The sequence below is a fragment of the Cricetulus griseus genome, chromosome 2, assembly GCF_003668045.3.
Source record: "Cricetulus griseus strain 17A/GY chromosome 2, alternate assembly CriGri-PICRH-1.0, whole genome shotgun sequence".
Taxonomy (NCBI): domain Eukaryota; kingdom Metazoa; phylum Chordata; class Mammalia; order Rodentia; family Cricetidae; genus Cricetulus; species Cricetulus griseus.
Genome location: NC_048595.1, coordinates 292418206 through 292438093, shown reverse-complemented (window position 1 = coordinate 292438093; position 19888 = coordinate 292418206). Strand labels below are relative to the sequence as shown.

The window sequence follows — 19888 nt, the reverse complement described above, 5'->3', positions numbered from 1 at the left end:
CTGCTGTGCAGTAAGCCAGAACACAAATAGGAACTGAAAGTCAGAGCACTGGTCAGGTGACAGGGGCTGAGAACTGCTGTGCTTCCAGCAGGCTCTCACTGTGTTTATCCTGCATGGGGACCATAGGACTCTAGCACTCTCATTTTACACGACCCTTTTCAGTCCACAGCCCACACCTTTCCATCATGCCAGCTGATCTGAATCCAGGCTGCTCTTCAGAAATATTCAGACTAGAATTACAAATATGGCCCATCTTAAAGAATGATGGCTTGTTTTAAAACAAAAGAAGACTAAGATAAAGTCTGAAGAATACTGCAAGCCCTGCTTCCCTTGCTCCTCCAAGAACATGAAAATAAGCACAGATGCAAAGAGGAGAGACAATACAGCCTCCTCTTGAAACCATCTTCTAAACAACCCCTTCACGTCAACCAGCACAGCAGTTTTTAATGATACTGTTTTTGAAAACAGTTGTCCTGAGGATAAGCAATTTAAAATGTTTTAACATTATACCTGCACCTACTGTCTAATTGTTACATAATCAGGATGGATGGGGCCAGTGCAATGGCTGAGTGGGAAAAGTGCTTGCTGCACAAGTCTGATGGATAAAGACTGAGAGCTGATGTTAGAAGGGACTTACCATTAAACTTGCTCAGGAAATATATAAAAAGCAGAACCTAGCTAAAGGAGTGCTGCCTCTAATATAACTCAAAGGTAAGTGGCGTACTAGCCACACTTGTTAGAAACTGTAGAAATCGCATCTCTAACACAACTGAAGTTTAGGTTTGCTGAGAATGTTTCTGCTGAGATTTGCTCACTAAGATTGCTACCTCCCACTAGTCCCTATTCCCATAACAAAAAGGATGACCCTGGCACACAGCAGGTCATCAGGCCCTATTCACTATCAAAAGAGAACACCTTTACCATTTAGTTCAAAGCGGGTGGCAGGAAAACAGCTGCCCATAAATTCCTGGCCCTCTTACCAAGAAGAACATAAATCTGCCAGACAGGCAGATGACCCTGGTAACAACTATTGAAAAGAGCAACATTAATCTATTACAAAATAATTGTGACAGTATCCTTGCTGTGTAAATCTACTGTCCCACCAAAATGACAAAACTTAAAGTGTCTGTCTCTATAAAACATGTTTAATTGCTCAAAATGAACTCAGGGCAGGGACCTAAAGAAGATTTACAGGTGGCAATGTCTGTGCCATTGTATAGCCCAACATCTGTATAAACTGTCAAGTATTTCTGCCCATGGCCAGTCTCTGGGCACTAGCCAGGATGCCAGGCCAGACACACACTTTAATAAAGTGTCCTTATTTTATCCTTATGAAGCATGTCCTTTGTCCTTATTCACTGAGAGTGCAGAGTGAATTCTCACTGGGGAGTGTTATTTCACTGCAGCATGATGAGCTGGGTCTGACACCCAAAACTTAGGCTGGAGAAAATGATTCCCAAAATGTGTCCTCTGACCTTTACACACACACACACACACACACACACACACACACACACACACACACACACTAATAATAATAATAATAAACTTTTTTAAATTTTAAAAAAAGAAATGGGATAATTTAAACTTGACCAAAATAAAAAAATTGCTGTGCTGAGACTTTCACGTCCTTATTACCAGTGTGAATCTAGCCACTTTTGGACAGGAAATAGGCCTGACAGCAGCTGTTTGTTGGCAGCTGACAGGAAGAGCATAGGAGCACCTGCTAATTAGACTGAACAAAAACCAACCAATTAACACACAAGAAAAAAAAAAAGCCAAACACATTTTAAGAAACTTTTGAGCAGATTTTTAGAAAGCCATAATTTGTGATTTTTTTCTTACTTTGTGGAACATAAAATATTTTCAAAATGTGAGCATCAGTGTCGGGTCTTTGCAGGTGGAGGATAGAAGATTGGACCATCTTCACAGACCATCATCCCATGTGTGGAAGCCCCTGTGGCCAGCTGGGCTTCCTGCTTGGAGGACAGCTGCTCACCTGGCTCAGTGCAGTTTCGCAGATGAAAGTCCTCCTTGGTGAAGCATAACTCTATCTGGCCAACAGTTTGTACCTCCTCCCCCTGAAAATAGAACACGGCAGACATTTCAGACTTCAGGAACCATGGGTCATTATCAATCTGGGGACCACAACACTTCAGCACTTAAAAACAACAAAAGCAGTGGCTCCAGGTCAGAGACTCTGAGCAAAGGTCCCTTTCAACAGAGGAGGGCTGATGCTGAGGGTGGGGGGTGACAAGTGGAGGTTTGTTCCTCACAGTCATCTAGGGAGGGCTCACCTCTCCTAGCCTGAAAGCTTAGGCTGAGGAGGTGTTTTCAGCTTGGAAGACAAAAAAAAAAAAGTGTCCATAGCACACATGGGGACTCTGGCAAAGTAAATGTCAAGATAATAGAACCTGGCAGCCAAAAGAATCTCAATTTTATTGAAAAGCTGAAAAAAATGCAATTAAAGTAATTAAGAGTGGCAATGTAAGCGCTTAGAAACTACCAGGTGTGGTGGCACCCTGAGAGACAGGTGGATCTCTGTAAGGTGGAGGCCAGGCTGGTCCATAGAGCCAGTGCCAGGACAGTCAGTTACATAACAGAGACACCCTGTCTCAAAAACAAATAAATGAACAGAGAAAGCAAAACCTAACAAAAAAAATCTTAGAAATTTACAAATGTTTAATTATACCTCTTCTCCTCCCTCTCCCTCCCCTTCCCTCCTCCCTTTCCCCACTCCTCCCTCTTCCTTCCCCTCCCTCCTCCCTTTCCTCTTACAACAAGATATTCTCACTAGAATGAAGTGATGTAAAATCAAAGCCTATAGTGCTGCCCAAAACTAGTCTTTGAGCAAACAGCTTCCATCTTGGTGGTTTCGGCTGTGCCGCTTGCAAAAGATCATCCCATCTGGACTCCTTAATGTTTACAGGCCTTCATAGAGGGGTGGGAGTCATGTGACCCTCACCTGCATATACAGCTGCTTCCCATCTCCTGTTGTAGGCAACTAACTGCATGTGGTCTCTGGCTTGAATATATAAGCTGGAGAAGACTAGAAGAGGCTCCATCTATGTGGCTATGGAAAAGCCCTCACTGCTGCTGGGTAAAGACATTCTGGTGTGGTCTTTTAGCAGAGTAGCACCCACCCACCCATGCCCCAGTAGGTAACCCCACACCTATGTTCTGTAACTAAGTTCAATACTCATGGTTTCCCCGGGTGAACTTTGGTGGAATCATGCCTTAGTGTGCTGTTGAGACCTTAAGAGGGAAAGCAGATGTTGTTTCTGTCTTCCCCAAGGAAGGAATTTTAGAAGCTTTTCCATACACTTGCCTGTATACAAATACACACAAAAAAAAGACACCCAAATGCAACTCTGTCCCAGAAACTCCACATTGGAGACAAAAGTATCAGGAAGTAAAATAATCTTTCCACAGAGACAGATAACGTGGCAGAACGCAAGTCTGACCTGTTCTGGCAGAAGGCACTGGATTTTAGGCACCACGCCATAGATTCTGGTGAGGGCATCTCTGAAATCTGCAAGCTGATATTAAATGAAAGCATTAGCAATGAACTTCAGCAGGAGGATTCTCACACACTCCCTGGTTTTCTCTTTTAAAGAGCACCCTCACACAGAGGACCTGGAGTAGAGCTTGAGGCTGTCCTGGATCTATCACTGCAGGGCAGATCATGACCAACTTATCAACCTGGGCTCTACCCCCTTCCTCCCGACTGGGCACCTTGACTCTTCCCTGTCCCCAGCCCAGCCCAGCCTAGCCTCTCTCTTCTACACTACCTTGCCTAAAGTCACCCTTGCCAACTGACTGTTGGAACCCCCAAAGCTTTTCCCAAGGCCTTCCCACTCCTCTAGCCTTCCCCATTGCAGCCTCCCTTCCCTGCAGGGGGCACAGCCTCCATCACAGAAAAACAAGTGGGCCCTCAGAGCACCCACCTCCTGTCGGTGAACTACAAAATTAGACCATGTGTGCTGCAAACTCCTCCACCACAGGGTGAGCACCCTCCTCCCCGATCACTCTCTACTCTAGAGCACCCTCCTCCTCTCCTCTCCTTCCAGGAGGACATCTGCAATGCTCAGTCTCTGTGCTGTGGCTTCTACAACAGATGCTTCTCTACCCACATCTACCTGTCCTCTCTGCCATGGACTTTGGCAGCACTTGTTTTACAGGGCGCTTCTATCCCCCTCTAGTGCCTCTTCTGACCCTCAGATTCACACTGTCTAGTGACATCTATCCCTTCCCCTTACTGAGTCCCACAGAGGCCAGGGCCTGCCCTACACAAGCCAAGTCCAGCAGAGACCCCATGGCTCAGCTTTGGCCCTCCCTAAAGGTAATCTCTCTCTTTGCCCTTGGTCTCTAGCACCAGGCAACCACAGCTTCATTAGGAACTTCCCTGTGCTGCCTGTGTCTCACAGCATGACATGGCTCTTACCGCCCCAGTGCCCATGCCACACACCCTCCACTCTGGGTCTTCAAAGAGACATGGCTCTCATCCTCCAGCTATGGCTGTTCTCCCTACCACACAAGCCATGAACTGCACTCCATCTGCCAGTTCCTGGGAAATGCCTGGTCACCAGTTCCTCCCAGGGGTCCAGCAGCACCAACATACCATAGACCAAATGAGCAGACACAGGCTTAGATGCTGGGTGCAAAGCTGAAAGCCTGCTGATATGTCAGACACTTTTGGATCAGTTTTCCTAGTCGATGTCTGTTATTCCTGCCACCTTACCAAGTACATGAGGCAGCTCAGCAGCAGGTTGTCCTTGCCATTCCCGTCACCATGGATACCATCTCTGAACATCAAGCCAGGTGAAACTATAAACACCTCTCCTCCCCATCAGCTTAAGCAAGAGTCTAGGTGACTTGGGGAAGCCCTACAAACCCTCATCCTGTGGCTTTCCAGAGGGTTCTAATTAAATTGGCAGCTAAAGCTTCATCCTCAAGCCCAGGCTCCAACTCCCTACTGTCCGATGGAAATACATATCAACTGGGAAAAGGAGCACACAGTCCTACAGATAAAGCTGGCAGGTTACATCACACACTATCAACAGGGCAGAGTGAGTGACTGCTAAGTCCATCCCTGTCCCACAATGGCTCCTCTTGAGATGTTTTTAAAGCCACACCTTATAATGAGCACAAAAACCACCTCAGAGAATCACTCTAAAGCAACCATCTACAAACCTCTCCCATGAGCCCATATTTTAAGCTTCTGCGTGGCATCTCTCTATGGCAAACACAAAAACCAGAATTGAAAGCATCTACACTGAACATGCCCTTCTTAGTCAACAAGATGTGACATTATTTCCTGTGTTATGGGATGTACATGAAAAACAAAAAGTCAGTTTGTTTCCCTTCAAACACCATGAATGTACCTTTTCAAACTCACGCTCCACCCTGTGCTGAGCCTGGAGGACTACTGCTTGGCAGAACCGTGGCTCTATACCTCCAAGTCAGTGGCCTAAGCAGCCTTCAGCATGTGTTCAAATGCAAACACCAATAACTCAGGGAACCCATTTCAAGTAGTTGGTGCTAAATGACTTTAAAACCCAAGTGCAGCTCAGAAGATGAATGGACCCTGCCAAATGTCTCCAGTGACAAACACTAGACACTAGGCAAAGGGATAAAGGTAAGACTCACCTGGTAGTAATTGATAGATGGCTTGATCCCAAATTTTAGCAGTACACTAAAATAAAATTTAAAAATTAGCTGCATTATGACCGTACATTCATTGCACTTTGTTCTTTTCATTGGATCTCAGAGTGAAAATTAAGACTCTTTTAAAAGAGAGTGTCTTTATGACTTCCAGCAATAAATCCATTAAAAAGAACAGCAGAGAGGCAGCTCCCAGCCCCTTCTTTTCCGGCCCCGGGCACACACTACCCACAGGGCACTTCCTAGGATCTGAAGCTGCACAGCAGTACCACTTCACACACCCCATCCAAGGCAACATACCCTGTGCAAGCTCCTGGCCACATGGGCTCTGCAAGATAGCTTAGCCTGTCTCATGTGACTCCAGGCTCATCCTGAAGAGCAGTGCTGGTCAGATCTTCAAGGAATTAAGATACATATAACCTAGAACCCTATCAGTTACTCGTAATAAGCTTAAGTACTAGAGGAACAATGTAAAAGTCCCTAGACCACTCACTCGAAAGGAATTCTCTGTGGTCCCACCACAGATTCCTGTATAGTTCAGGTTTGTGACCCAAAGTAGGTTTGAGGCTGCATGTCTTTCTCTCTCCTTGCCATCAGTCTGTGGCAGCAAGGGACAAGCAGAAAACGTCCCTGAAACCCCAGAAATGCCCCCCACATCCACCTAAGTGTGCCACTGCCTGACCTGGCTGTCAGTATATGAACAATACGGGGTTCCTAGAAAGTATAAAATATTCCAACTTTAAAGCAATATTTATTATAAGTTAAACTTTAGTGCCTTGGATAAACTGAGCTTAACATGTTATTATAATTTTTGACCAGATATTTTTACTGCTGTTTTTTAATAGCATTACTGGAAAATGTCGCTGAGCATCTGTGATCACATACTGTTTCACCTGATGCAGGTGGCCCAAGAAATAAAGAGAAGAGAAAAATGGGCAAGTTATGTCATGTCCTCTTCCAAATGAAGACAGCTGGGTGCTAGCCATGTCTGCACTTGTGGGTACTCTGAGAACCGCCCCAGGGGACTCTGCAACCACAGACTGGCCTCCTTTACACTAAGAAGTGTGTGAGCATGATTTACAGTTTGATACCTTGTTTCTATCTTATGAAACAGATGGGATTCTCCATTTGTCTTGGAGGGGTTGGGAGAGTCATCATTCTTCCCAACTGTTCTTTGTTATCTGGAAGCAAGCACTACCCACCTGGGGGTGCCTTCCAGTTAGCAGGCCTCTGGGCTCACTTGCTGACAGCCAGCTGAGTGGCAGTAGCTGGACTGCAGCAGCCTTCCAAGGGTAAAAGTGATGTATGAGTCTCTAACAAGAAACTACGAAGGTTCAAAGGCTGCAGACAGGAGCTACCGAGTTACTCTGGTTAATTTCAGCTCATAACAATGGGAGGATGGAAGGGAACGGGAACTGGGATTGACAAGTAAAACAAGATTGTTTCTAATTTAAATTTTTTAAAAAAGCAATAAATAAATAAAATGGAGTACAGAATTAAAAAAAAAACAATAGTTATTCTTCTCCTATTTGTTACATGAATTAGCCTCAATTCATACCACAGTGTGTGGCTACCAGGCTGGGCCCACTCTCACCAGGGGATGCACCCTGTGGGTCTGTCTGTCAGCCTTTCTGGAAGGTCAGCCTCTTTTTAACTGCTGCCTTCCTGTGCTCCAGAAGTACCTGATGGGCCTTGTTGAGGGTTCCTCACAGTAGCTTCTAAGTGCCTAGCAGGTTTCTGAAAAACCTACACTTCGGGGGTCAAGATTTACTGTAAGAGACACTGTCTTCTCAGAAAACCCCACAGGTTAAATAAACTATATACAGAACTCACGATGCTGAGGGTCTGTTACAGTCCCTGGTATGTAACTCCTAGTGCAAGTACTAATTAATACAGACATTTGGATGTTTTACTTTGTTTTGAGACAGGATCTCACAGTGGAGCACTGGTTGTCCTGGAATTTGCTATGCAGAGCAAGCTGGCCTCAACCTTACAGAGATCCACCTGCCTTTGCCTCCAAAGTGCTGGGACGAAAGGCATATATGCCACTATACCCAGCCTAATAAGGCAAAATTTTAAAAGACAAAAGGAACTTCAAAATCTGAGCACTGCCCAACTATTCTTTTTGTATCATGGGGATAAGATCTAAAGAGGTCTTATAGCCAAATCATACGACTTATATCAGAAAGGATCACAAGGTCTTCAGCCCTTGTTTTGTTGGCTGGTGGCTTCAAGGCCTTCTCAGGGTATTTATTGGTTACCTCATCTCTCCTGCCCCTCCCTCTTCTATTGCCAGATCAATTGCTTCAAACCCCAGCTGTTTCTGAGCAAAATGGCACTGGAAACTATCTGTGTGAGATGGTGACACATCATCATAAGTGCTTTTTGTGCTAAAGAGGCAAAGCATGCGTGTAGAGAACCAATCGAGGTTTATTCATCTTCTAAAGCAGATCTAATTCATGAACCTTAAATGTGATTGATGAGCAAAGGATCTTGGGGTTATTCTCATCTGAAGAAAAACTGCTCTGACTAGAACAAGCTGTGCAAATGACAAGCAGTGTGCAGATGCTGTGAAAATCCCTCATTATCAGCAGACATTTAGTCCTCACATGTCTAGAGGCTGGGGAATCTTAAGAGCAAAGTACTGGTATCTGGTGATCTCTCGTTCCTCATAGTCTGTATTTCTGTATCCTTACATGGGGTGAGGGGGTGTTAACAAGCTCACACGCGAGAGTGTGCTCGCGCGCGCGCGCGCGCGCACACACACACACACACACACACACACACACACACACACACACACACACGATAACTAATAAATAACAAGTTCAAGCAATAAATAAGAAGCATTTAATACACCTGGCACAACAGAGCATGTTGTTCTTACATATTCACCACCATCATGTGGTGATGATATGTTCCCCTTGATGATATATCCCCCAAGTCCAGAACTGAGGTCAGGACAAGCAGTAAAAATCTACATGGGTTTGGCTCATTTCTAGGCCTTAAAGGGCCCTTGCCCTCCACCTCACACTTGTTCAAGGGGCACTACAACCAGACACAAAGCTCTGCTAATGCTCAGTGTCTCTAGGGAGATGATCTTAGGGCAGCAACTTTTTCAGAGGTTGCAGCATGCCTATCAGTCTCACTTCCTAGGGGCTGATTCATTAACCATGAGTCAGCGCCATGAGGCAGCCTAAGCCTGTGCACTCTGTGGTCATGGGTCATGAACTAGAATGATCAAAGATTTGTCAAAGGCTCAATTTCTTCCCAGGAATGAGCCCACCACACCACTTTTGGGGACCATAGCACACAGGTTGTCAGCAGAAGTGTTCTACAGTCATTCCCAGTGGCTGACCTTGGGTCAATGGCAGAAAGCCTACAGTGAGATGTGCACACACCTGTTGAGGTCAAGCTGCTTGTACAGATCCAGGCTCTTCCCAAAGTACTTCTTCTCAGAATTGAGGGCATCCACCTGGGCAGCGCACGTCCCATGCTTATCCCATTCATGTTTCCTGTGTAAGAATGCTCAGATGAGTCCTCTAGACCAGAGCTGTCACTGCCTTCACAAAGCAGGGAGGACAGATACCCTGTGCTCAAGACCAAGGCCCCAGCAACATGCAACAATCTCCAAAGAGCACTGCTCACTCTTCTCATGTTTTACATCATAAACCATTCCAGGGTATCTCTACAATCACAACATACTCCAGGTGATAGCAGCACTCTCCTTTAATCCCAGCATTCGGGAGGCAGAAGCAGGTGGATCCCTGAGTTCAAGGCCAGCCTGGTCTACAAAGTGAGTTCTAGGACAGCTAGGATTGTTACACAGAGAAACCCTCTCTCAGAAAAAAAAAGAAAGAAAGAAAGAAAGAAACCTCAACATACTCAAATAATAACAAATTAACTGAGAAAGAAGAAAATGTCACTATTGTGACACCTGCTGAGTTACACAGCAATGTGTGGTCCTCTGTAGAGCTAACGTATAAGCCAGGGAACTCCAGAGAGTGACACAATCCATGCATGATTCTCCATAAGGACCAAACAGGACGTGGGTGCCTTGTCATCATGAGCCCATTCCCTGTCAGCCTCCAATAATTAACACCACTCACATAGGTATTCTCCTTGAAGCCTGAAGTAAAGACTTCATTTTCACTCACTTCAATTCATTATAGCCATTAATTAAGTTGAAGTACTTTCTAGAATGCAGGCTATGAAAGACAAGTTCCAGGCTTGTCTGGGGTGCAAAGTGAGTTCAAGGCTACCCTGAGCAATTTAGTGAGCAGCTTCCTCAGAAATAACAAGACTGGGAGTCTAGCTCAGTGGGAAAGCATCCAGTGTGGGGAAAACCTAGATTCAATCTAGTAAGCTATTCATCACTCAAGCTTTCCCTGAATGTTCTGATTATCTAAGGGTGATTCCACAAATCCTAAAATAGCATGCCCTCAAGCAAAAGTCATGCTCAACACTGTGATACAGGAAGGGGCATCATTTATATTCCACTGCTTTAAAGCATTTTACCAAACTTAAACTTTTATTCCCCTAAAAATTCTACACACAAATATTTCTAGGTTAAATTAAGATATCTGGAAAGATATTATTAGCTGTAATAAGAATTATAAATTTTCACATTGAAAGAAGATGTAGGGGGAAAAAAGCACCTTCAGTTGAATCAATTTTATCTTCCTTTAAAAACACAATGCTTTTCAAACAACTGGGTTAATTTCAGGCTCCGCTCCTGCTGACCTGGAAGAAGACTGTCCCTGTAGAGTTTCTCACCTCATCTCTGACCAGATCACCATGAGATCACTATCTTTAAGGCATGCTGTGTGTGTGTGTATGTCTGATTTGGATTGATTTTTAAATATGCAAGCATCTGACTCATTAAATTTTAGGAGACAGGACTTTTTAAATGAAGTAATGGGTGAAATAACAATAGACTAGAAAACAAGTTCATAACATAAATCCCACCTTACCCCATCCATCTTAACCCACTGGAGAGAGACACTCAAAGGTACATACCAGAACCATTTCTTAACAAAAGGCAGCGCTCGGCCTCTAGAGACAGTCTCTCACCTACTTGTTCTCTGTGCCTCCCACAAGCTGCCATCCAGAGCACCCTCAGAAATTCTTCACCCCTATGTTAAAAATGCATATAACCATCAAACACTCAGACTCACCAGAATCGGCTGCGATTGGAAGATGGGTGAATTACATCGGGCCAGTAGATCTTCATGTCTCGCAAAAGGTCCTACATGTAATTTAATTAAAATTTTACCCAGAACCTAACACACTCAAACTTTTAAGCAAATTTAACAAGCTAACATACTAAACAAAAGGTCTGATCTGTGCTGCTTATTCGTGAAGCATGTTATCGTAGCTACATGTGAAAACATACAAACTCTTACAGGTGAATGATTAGGCCAGGAGGTGGTGATGCATGCCTTTAATCCCAGCACTTGGGAGGCAGAGACAAGAGGATCTCTGTGAGTTCAAGGCCAGTATGGTCAACAGAGCAAGTTCCAGGACAGCCAGGGCTACACAGATAAACCTGTCTTGAAAAAAACAAAAGCCAATAAAGTAAAATAAAGAGAATGATAAACTGATGAAGAAATGAGCCTCTGAAGCCACAAAAATACATGAGGAACTTTAAATCTACTGCAATGAGTAAAAGCAGTAGTCTAGAAAAAGAGCCAGCCATGTACAGCACAACTCCAACCATACGACCTTCTGGAAAAGGGCAAATCTTGAGACACATGAGATCCCTCAACCTGGCTTCAGCCCCAGTGAGACCTCTGGGGATAGCCTAGGATGATGATGTAACTTACAGCCAAACTGGGCACTCTCTTTTGGAAACACTACATCAGGCATTAACACTACACAGGTAAACCACGACTTTCTGAATGAGAAACAGTAGAGCCTGGCTACCACAGACCCACTGGCCCAACGCCGACAAAAGGCAACTCAGCCTGCTGTTTTGGATCTCCCTCGAGGGATCACTAACCCACTGGAACTACTTAAACCTCCTTTCTCCTGGCCTCATTTTCACTGGTGCCTTTTCTATCACCTTGTAAATGCTGGGTTCAAGTTCTGTGCAGTAACAATGTCTTTTCCAATGAGGTTCATCCAAGCTTCAACTGTTGCTAACTGAAAACTTGGCCTAGTACCTGGATGTGATGGTTTGCAATATCGTGGGCACTGGCAACTTTTTATAATCTCTACAGAAACTGCTTTGGTTTTTAAGAAAAATAAGCTTTTTTAAACATATGATATATTTTTATTTTATGTTTGTGTTTTGCCTGCATGTATGTCTGTGTGAGGATGTCAGGAAGCCCTGGAACTAGACTTAGACATAGGTTTGAGCTGTCATGTGTGTGCTGTGCTGGGAATTGAACCAGGGTCCTTTGGAAGAGCACCCAGTGCTCTTAACCACTGAGCCATCTCTCCAGACCCCAATGTACTTTTAATAAGTTACAGTTAGCTACAGTCAGCCTCAGTCTACTTTTACCTCAACATCTGTTTCCTGGAGGACCTGGCCTGACACAGACAGACTTGGCATCTGGATTCTTAAGAAACCAGGGAAGCTTGGAGTTGTCTGTGCAGTTTTTATATTCCACTGACCAACTTCCATTGCCCTCCCCAAAGTATAGGAAGGACTGACAGCACAGTAACTACTCAATGACAGCTTAGATGACAGCTGTAGTGTATGCATAGTCAGAGCTCAGTAAAGGACAATTATTTCTGTCACCCAACAACAAAATGTTTGGCTCTTTACATTCACCTGTCGGGCCTGCCACGTCCTCTATGCTACCCCTGGCACCCTGACGTATGACCAAACACAGAAGTTGTCTGTGTCCCTTAAGGAAAGGGGAACGTGTAGGAGTAGTTCAATATACACCTCAGGAGTACTTCTGTTAAAATCTCTCATAAGCTCACAACTTACTCCTGACTTAGAATCCTAACATCTACCTGTAGCAGGAATTTTGATGCTGAAGGGGCCTATCAATTCCTCCTTGTTCAGAGTTCCTCCTTAGAAACCTGTACCACCTATGGCCAGAATGACCAGCCTTGGGTACCACATGTCTCTACTCTCCAAGCCACAGGGGTCTGGAAGTGTTTAACCCTTACTACACAGACCAAGGGCCCACTTACACTCACTGACCCAGAAGCCCCAGGGCTAAGCACTTGCTAGGGGTGGCATATAGACATAAGGGTCAGTGCAGACTGGACAGGCCCTGCTGACACCTGAACTTGCTTCTAACAGACACTCAGACCTAAGACATGGAGGAGAAAAGTGGACTTCTTTCTTCTTTTTGCATTTATGGGGCTATTGTAATTGCAGTAATTACAGCACAGACCGAGGAGCTCAGGCCTAGTGGATTCATTTCTGACCCTGTAATTTTAAACAGGACTTTGAAGGTAGACTTTTGAGGAATGATTTCATTTAGTTCAACATTCTATTTGCAATAGAAGCATAATAAAAAGATGAATACCTTAATCTCATCTAAGTTAAAGTGCCAGGACTGGTTACAGTCTTCTGCTCTATCAGGCCTTGAAATCCAAATTTTAAGAAAAAGAACAGATATTAGTCTTAGTGAGGAAGCCTCCTACCTGGCACTATGACACTAGAAAGTGCTTTCCTTAAAGTCTGAACTAATCAGGAACTCCCTACCCCACCCAGGCCCTTCAGCAAAGAATGGTCCCGGGCAAACCATCAGTTTGACTTTCAGATAGACAAGCTGGACTGTCTGTAGATGAAAAAGAGCAAACAGCTCTTTCCAAGCAGAGAACCCTAAGTGGATGGGGGCCATGTCCACTCTACAGATGGCAAACTAATATGCACACTTCAATACCACAAGTGTGTGCACAGAGAAAGAACTAACTAAAAAGAAGGCAGACAAACATGGTGGGAGGAGTTACCTTCTTGTAAAGTGTGTAAAACTGATGATTTGTCTATTTATCTACTGCTCTAACGTTTTTAGTTTTAAATATTTATTTATGATAGTCCCCAAGAACGAAGAGAGGAACCAGGATGTTTGTTTATTTTGGTAATAGGTAAATTATCTATCATAACTTATAATTATGAATTAGGAGGCTGGCTCAGTAAAGAGCACTGGCTGCTCTTCCAGAGAACCTGTGTTCAATTCTAGCACCCACATGGTGGCTCACAGCTGCCTGTAACTCCAGGGATAATGTCCACTTCTGGCCTCCTCACATACTGAGAACACACATGGTTCACAGACATACATAAAGGTAAAACATTCATACACACATAAGATAAAAGTGTGTGTATCTACATATATAAGAATCTGGTCAGCTGAATAAACATCTAACAAGAGTAAACATGTCTAATTATGGTAACTAGACTCAAGCTAGCTTTTTCCCCAACTATTTCTTTGGCTTTTACTGCATTAGATGCTTGCCATAGTCCATGTATCGTCCAATAATCCAGGGTGTCTCGGCAGCTGTTAACTTCCTAGAGAAAAAACAGATAAGGAAGGTGATTGGTTATTTAAATATTTATCAACTCCATTTTCTTTCAACATACATCAACTAGACATAGGCACATTACTAATAGAAGGTAAATCTGGTGTGTTAGCATTGTGTAAGTGTATTCTAGCACCACACTCATGAGGAAGTATCAGGGCTGGGCAGTCTAGGTCAGTCCTCAGACAGCTGAGCTGACAGAGAATCAGGGAGCTGGTTTTGCCCTTTCCACGAATTCATAGGTATGGATGTGCACATTTACCTATGAACAATCTAGTGACCAGAAGCAAACGTGTAAGAAAACCCCAATACTCTATGACCCTCGAGCCTACTCTGGTACCAGACCCAAACAGTAAAGCAGGAAATACTGAACACTCAAAGCCAACAAGTGTAATGGAGTGACAACAGAAGTGTATCCTTGACTTCATTCATAAAGACAAAATCAGAGATAAAAATCCTAGCAAGGAAAAAACCATTTTAGGGCCCTCCAAGTGATTTAGCTAAGATGAAACTTTTCTACAATAAATGACAATAGAAACAAATACACTTGAGCTATCAGACTGGATGAAATAGAATAGAATTTGGGATACACACACACACACATCAGTAACCAGGCAGATATGACACATGGACCCACTTGCTATAGACAGACACCATACTCCTCTTGTCCAGTCTCCGCCCCACTATGCAGCCTCTTTCTGTGGGTGGTCTAAAGAGTCCAGGTGACTGAGTCACTAGTGAGAGCTGCCTGCCTGCTACAGAATGACTGAATGACTAGAGACTGGGGCAACACCCCAATTTCTCTCTGAAGGACAGCTCATCTCTCCTGTGGGTACACTGTGACTGAGGAGCAAAACCAGCCAGTGCTGAGAGGCCTTTGAAGAGCTGCAGCCAGGCTTCTTCCTGCTTCTATGAAGGTAACCCAGTCAGCAAACCCTGAGGTCTCTGACAGGTATGTCCCAGGATAATTCATACATGTGTCTATCTCACTGGAATGGGGGACGACAAGAGACAGCACTTATTGCTAGAAAAGGGCACACTGAGGCAGGAGCTTTCTCATCACCATGGGCCATGGTTAGAAATAAACTGCTCATCAGTGACATTTTCACAGTGACTGATTTCCTTTTTTAGAATTGAATTCCTGAGGTTTTAAGGCAGGAAGGCACTTCCACGCATATCCACGACACCTTCAATGGACAGCACACCTCCATTTCTCAGGCAGGCCAGACTGGCCTTGTGCCTCCTTGAGGGCAATGCCTCTAGGGCTGGCCTGAAGCAGAGCTCTTCTCACACAGGTCCTGCTATGGGAGCCATCCCTGCTCTGAGAAGAGCCAATGGGGTCCTAACCACCCAGAACCCTAATGTCCTACACCTCCTTTTTGTACCCTCTCATTCCACCCCCACACCAGAGCCAGGGAGCCACAGTGGTGTGGTGTAAGCCTCCAGGCCAAGAGTATGGCTTGGCAATGATCACAGAAATGTCTCTTTATTTGTCAACAGGAAATTAAAACAGGGGAAGTGAAAAAGAAAACCCCACTACTCCAAAACAGCTGACCTGGTCTTGGTCCCCAGACTGATAGCTGGGAAACCAGCATGGGACTGATCCAGACCCCCTGAATGTGGGTATCAGTAAGGAGACCTCGGAAATCTATGGGGCCCCTTGTAGCAGATCAGTACTTATCCCTAGCATAGGAATGGACTTTGGGAGCCCATCCCACATGGAGGGCTACTCCCCGAACCTAGACACAAGGGGGTGGGCCTAGGCCCTATCCCAAAGGATATGACAGACTTTGAAGATCCCTCATGGAAGGTCTCACTCTCCCTGAGAAACAGAAAGGGTATGGGATAGGTAGGATGTTAGTTGGGGGGGAGGGGGAGGTAGGGGAGGAGGGAAGGGAGAGGGACCTGGGATTGACATGTAAAGTAATCTTCTTTCTAATTAAAAAAAAATAAAAAGAAATAATAAATAAAAAAGAAAACCTCACTACTCCAAGCTCAAGGAGAGACAAAAAGCAGGAACGCTCTCAACCTGGCAAGAGATGATCAAACTAGATCAAAGCTGCTGGGTAATGTCCTGTCTGCTGCATAATTAAAAGGCCTCAGGTTTTAAACTCAAATAGGTTTTCAGAAAAACTATCAACAAGACTAGCGCCCAGTCAGATACACACAGAGATACTATGTGTGAGAGGTTAGATGAGATTAGCTCCCATAAGCACATATATTTGAATACTCCCCAGTTGGTGGAGCTCTCTGGGAGGTGTGGCCTTATTGAAGGAGGTTTACTCCACCAGAGGTGAGCTTTGAAGCTTCAAAAGCCCATGCCATTCTCTGTACCTCTCTCTGCCTTCATCTGTATCTCAAGGTGTGAGCTCTCAGCTACAACTCCTGCACCAGGCCTGTTGGCCACCTGGCCACCATGCTCCCCGCTCCATGACGGTCCTGAACTCTAACTCTCTGAAACTGCAAGCTCAAAAAAAGACCCAACCTCCCCCGAACCCTCCCCCCTCAAAAAAAAAAAAAAAAAAAAAACAAAGTCTTGCTTCTACAAATTGCCTTGATTATGGTGTCTTAGCATGGCAAATAAAAACTAACATAACTAAGACACCACATGAAGAAGGCAGACAGTGGGGTGGTGAGTGTATAAGTCTAGGACACCAAGGGCTGTCACCTCTAGTAGGAGCTGGGCAAGAGGGTGGAACAAACAGTCCCAAGAACTAGTCCTACTGATGCCTTCATTTCAGGCTTTCAGCTCCAGTCCCGAGAGAGAATGTACTTCAACGTTCTAAGCCACACCACCCTCAGAATCCACCACATGTAAGTCACCTGTCAGGAGGTCCAGTTATACTACAGTCACCTCACTGACTTAATACATCTGGCATACAAGGTAGGCACTTGCACATACAAACCAACTCATACAAGTTTACTGGATCAAAAGAGCCAGTCAAAACAGAGCTCACCTTGCATACTGTGGGGGGCCAGTGCTGGGTCAAAATTAGTTTTTTCCACTCGTGGCTGCCACTGTTAAAAGACAAATGTATTTTTCAACAACGTTTTAAAGTGGCAAAAGTTCACCCATCCAATCAACCACTCTTTCAACATGGAGAGTCAATGGGACTAGACATACTACCAGGAACAAAGTCCCCTACCTCCTGAGGTACAAGCCATAGAGGAAGGCAAAGGACACCCTAAAAAAACATATATAGCATGGCACATATTTGTGTGTCAGGGAGAACACAAACGCAGTGGAGGAAGGAGGACAGGTGGGACAGGGCCTGCTGGAAGGTTGCCATTTCTGGATGTTTGAGTGGTTTATAAACACCGACTCATAATCCCTTAGCTGTCTTTGTGAACCCCTGAGGCCCTGAAAACTTAACCCTTTCCCTCCAGTTCATTCAACAAAACAAAACATGGCCTGAAACAGCACTAAAGTACTATCAACATCCTATTCAGAGTTTAGCTCCACTTACCACCCTGATCACGGGCTGCCACTTCAGAGACCACCATGTGTATGAATGTTACCTAGAGCCTGGCCTGTGCATGATCCCTAGTCCTGTGCATTAGCCACAGCCTAACCTGGGTAAGTAGCCTTGTTACACGTTAGCTAAGGTACGGTATGTGCTGTATGCCTCGTCACACGTTACCTGGGTTGCAGTATGCACACCGAAGTGCTTATATCACAAGCCTATGAGCTGAGCCCCTCACCCACCCAATCAGAGACTTCACAGAGGGACTGTGACACTGTAGTGCAGTTGTCCCCAACAGTCCATGTGTTAGAGGCAGAGTTTAAGCAAGGGGTGGGGGGGGGATATGGGACCGGCTGGGACTCATCATGGCACTGGTGGTATACCCTTAGGCAGAATTAGGGTAGTTTTCCTGGGAATCTTGACAACTGCCATACTGAAAGCTAAAGCTCTGGCCATCTCCAGTGCAGAAATTTACCTGCAAAGTTTCTCACTGAGCCAGGGAGTTAAGACAGCAGCCTTAGAAAAAACCTCAACCAAACAATCTCTGTTTGTAATTCAGACAAAAAGAAGGTACATCTGTCTAATAAAAGATGGCAGGCCTCACCTACTCCAATACTCAAGGAGAAAGATACAGACGCTGAAGGGAGACCCCAGCAACACAATGGATTCACCTAGCCTTGGAGTTTAAATTAATCCTATGCCTAATCATTCTTTCAGCTGCACATATTAGGCTGGTTATAGGAGAACCGCACACTGCAGCCTAAGGTCCTCAGCTAATGCTCACTGCTCCAAGTACTGTCTACACCCTAGCTGTTCACAGGCACCAACTGTGCTGCGAGGGACAGGTCTGCGTGCGAGCAGTAGGGCTCCAAGATCACACTCCTAGACACGGACTAACTTTTACACACACATACACACACCGCACACCACAACCCGCTCCGGAATGGGCCCTACCTTAAATAGCTATAAAAGCAAACAAATGCAACTGCTTTTCAGTTACTCTCTGGGAACATAGTAAGTACTTCTTGCGAGCAACTAAGCCCTCTCTTTTCCGCTCCAGTAGTGTAAACACCAAAGGCTTTTACTAAACAGACTTGTTACAAGGCGGAGGAGGGGAAAAAGTCAGAATATGTCCCGTGATTAACCTGGCAGAATTGAAGCAAAGATGATCAGAGCTAGCCCGTGCATCCCAGAGAGAGAACTAAGGTGCGAGGGGCGGAGGGGGTGCAGCACTTAAAAAGAGGAAGGGCATCATCCTCCGGCTGGAACCCAGCCTCCAGAGCTGAGGGCATGCTCGCCACCGCGCCGGCGCTCACCTCCACAGCGGACCCGCCCCGCACAGGCACCACAGCGCCAGGCCCCAAGCCAGCACGGAGACCCAGGCAGGGAGCGCGCCGCGAGCCACAGCCGACGCCATCGCGCTGCCCAGGACTCCACAGCCTCCCGGCAGCCTTTGCGCGCGAGGGCCGCCTCAGCTGCCTGACCGACCGACTGCTACCACCGCCGCTTCACTCAAGAAGGCTTCCGCCAATCTGGCGAGCACCGCCGGGTAACCCCTGAAGCCACGCCCCCGAGCCCCGGGCGGACACGCCCCTATAGCCCCACCCAGAAAAGTTCCCCTCGCTCCAGTTCCCTTCACCCTCAGGTCCCTGCGGACCTGATTGATGGACACGCCCCCGACGCGCTGGCCCAGGAAGTCCCCACGCTGCAGCCCAGACGCCCGAAGTTCCTGGTCGACTGGCTCGCTCCCAAGCATTAAGCACCCCCTTTTAAGGGACACGCCCCTTACGACCCGGCCCACCTGACCGATCTCACTTGCTGCACCTCGTGCCCTACGCCCACCCCCAAAGCCACGCCTCCTCCTCATGCTGCCCACCTCTGCATCCTACCCTCCTAGTCCCTCCAGACTAAAGTGAGGACCATGCCTTTTTGCCCCACCCCTTGCTACCGGGAGCTTGGTGAAGCCCAGCTGCGGACTGGATGGGGAGGGCTAACCAAACTTACCCCTTCTGTTCCTGCTCTCTGACTCCTTTAGTTTGCTTTGCCAAGAGTGTCCAATTCCACGCTCATGGGCAGCACGTATCCAAGGATAGGTATAGTGTGGCTCAACACGAAGTCATAGCAGACTTAAAACATGAGGGTTTGGGTTTTTGTTTTTGTTTTTGTTTTTGTTTTTTGCAATTAAAAAAATATCATGATTCCCTAGGATAAGCGTAGTGGATAATACATTGTGTCACACTGTCAAAAGGTTGGACACCCAAGTCTAGGTAATACAG

The 19888-nt window shown here is 45.6% G+C and overlaps 1 protein-coding gene across 2 annotated transcripts; it reads right to left on the bottom strand.

Moving 5' to 3' along the window:
- Window positions 1–1772: 1772 nt before the first annotated feature.
- Window positions 1773–19135, bottom strand: Rnaset2 (ribonuclease T2). 2 transcript variants are annotated; one of them, XM_027401142.2, is made up of 9 exons: window positions 18929–19135; window positions 17106–17166; window positions 14085–14137; window positions 13155–13212; window positions 10842–10912; window positions 9066–9179; window positions 5650–5695; window positions 3465–3539; window positions 1773–2081 (listed from the first exon to the last, which is right to left on the bottom strand). In XM_027401142.2, the coding sequence occupies exons 1-9, from the start codon at window positions 19027–19029 to the stop codon at window positions 1881–1883; spliced, it is 780 nt and encodes a 259-aa protein (XP_027256943.1). In that variant the 5' UTR covers window positions 19030–19135; the 3' UTR covers window positions 1773–1880. The 2 variants fall into 2 exon arrangements, with proteins under 2 accessions (XP_027256943.1, XP_027256944.1); XM_027401143.2 differs by lacking the exons at window positions 13155–13212; window positions 18929–19135.
- Between the last annotated feature and the right edge of the window lie 753 nt (window positions 19136–19888).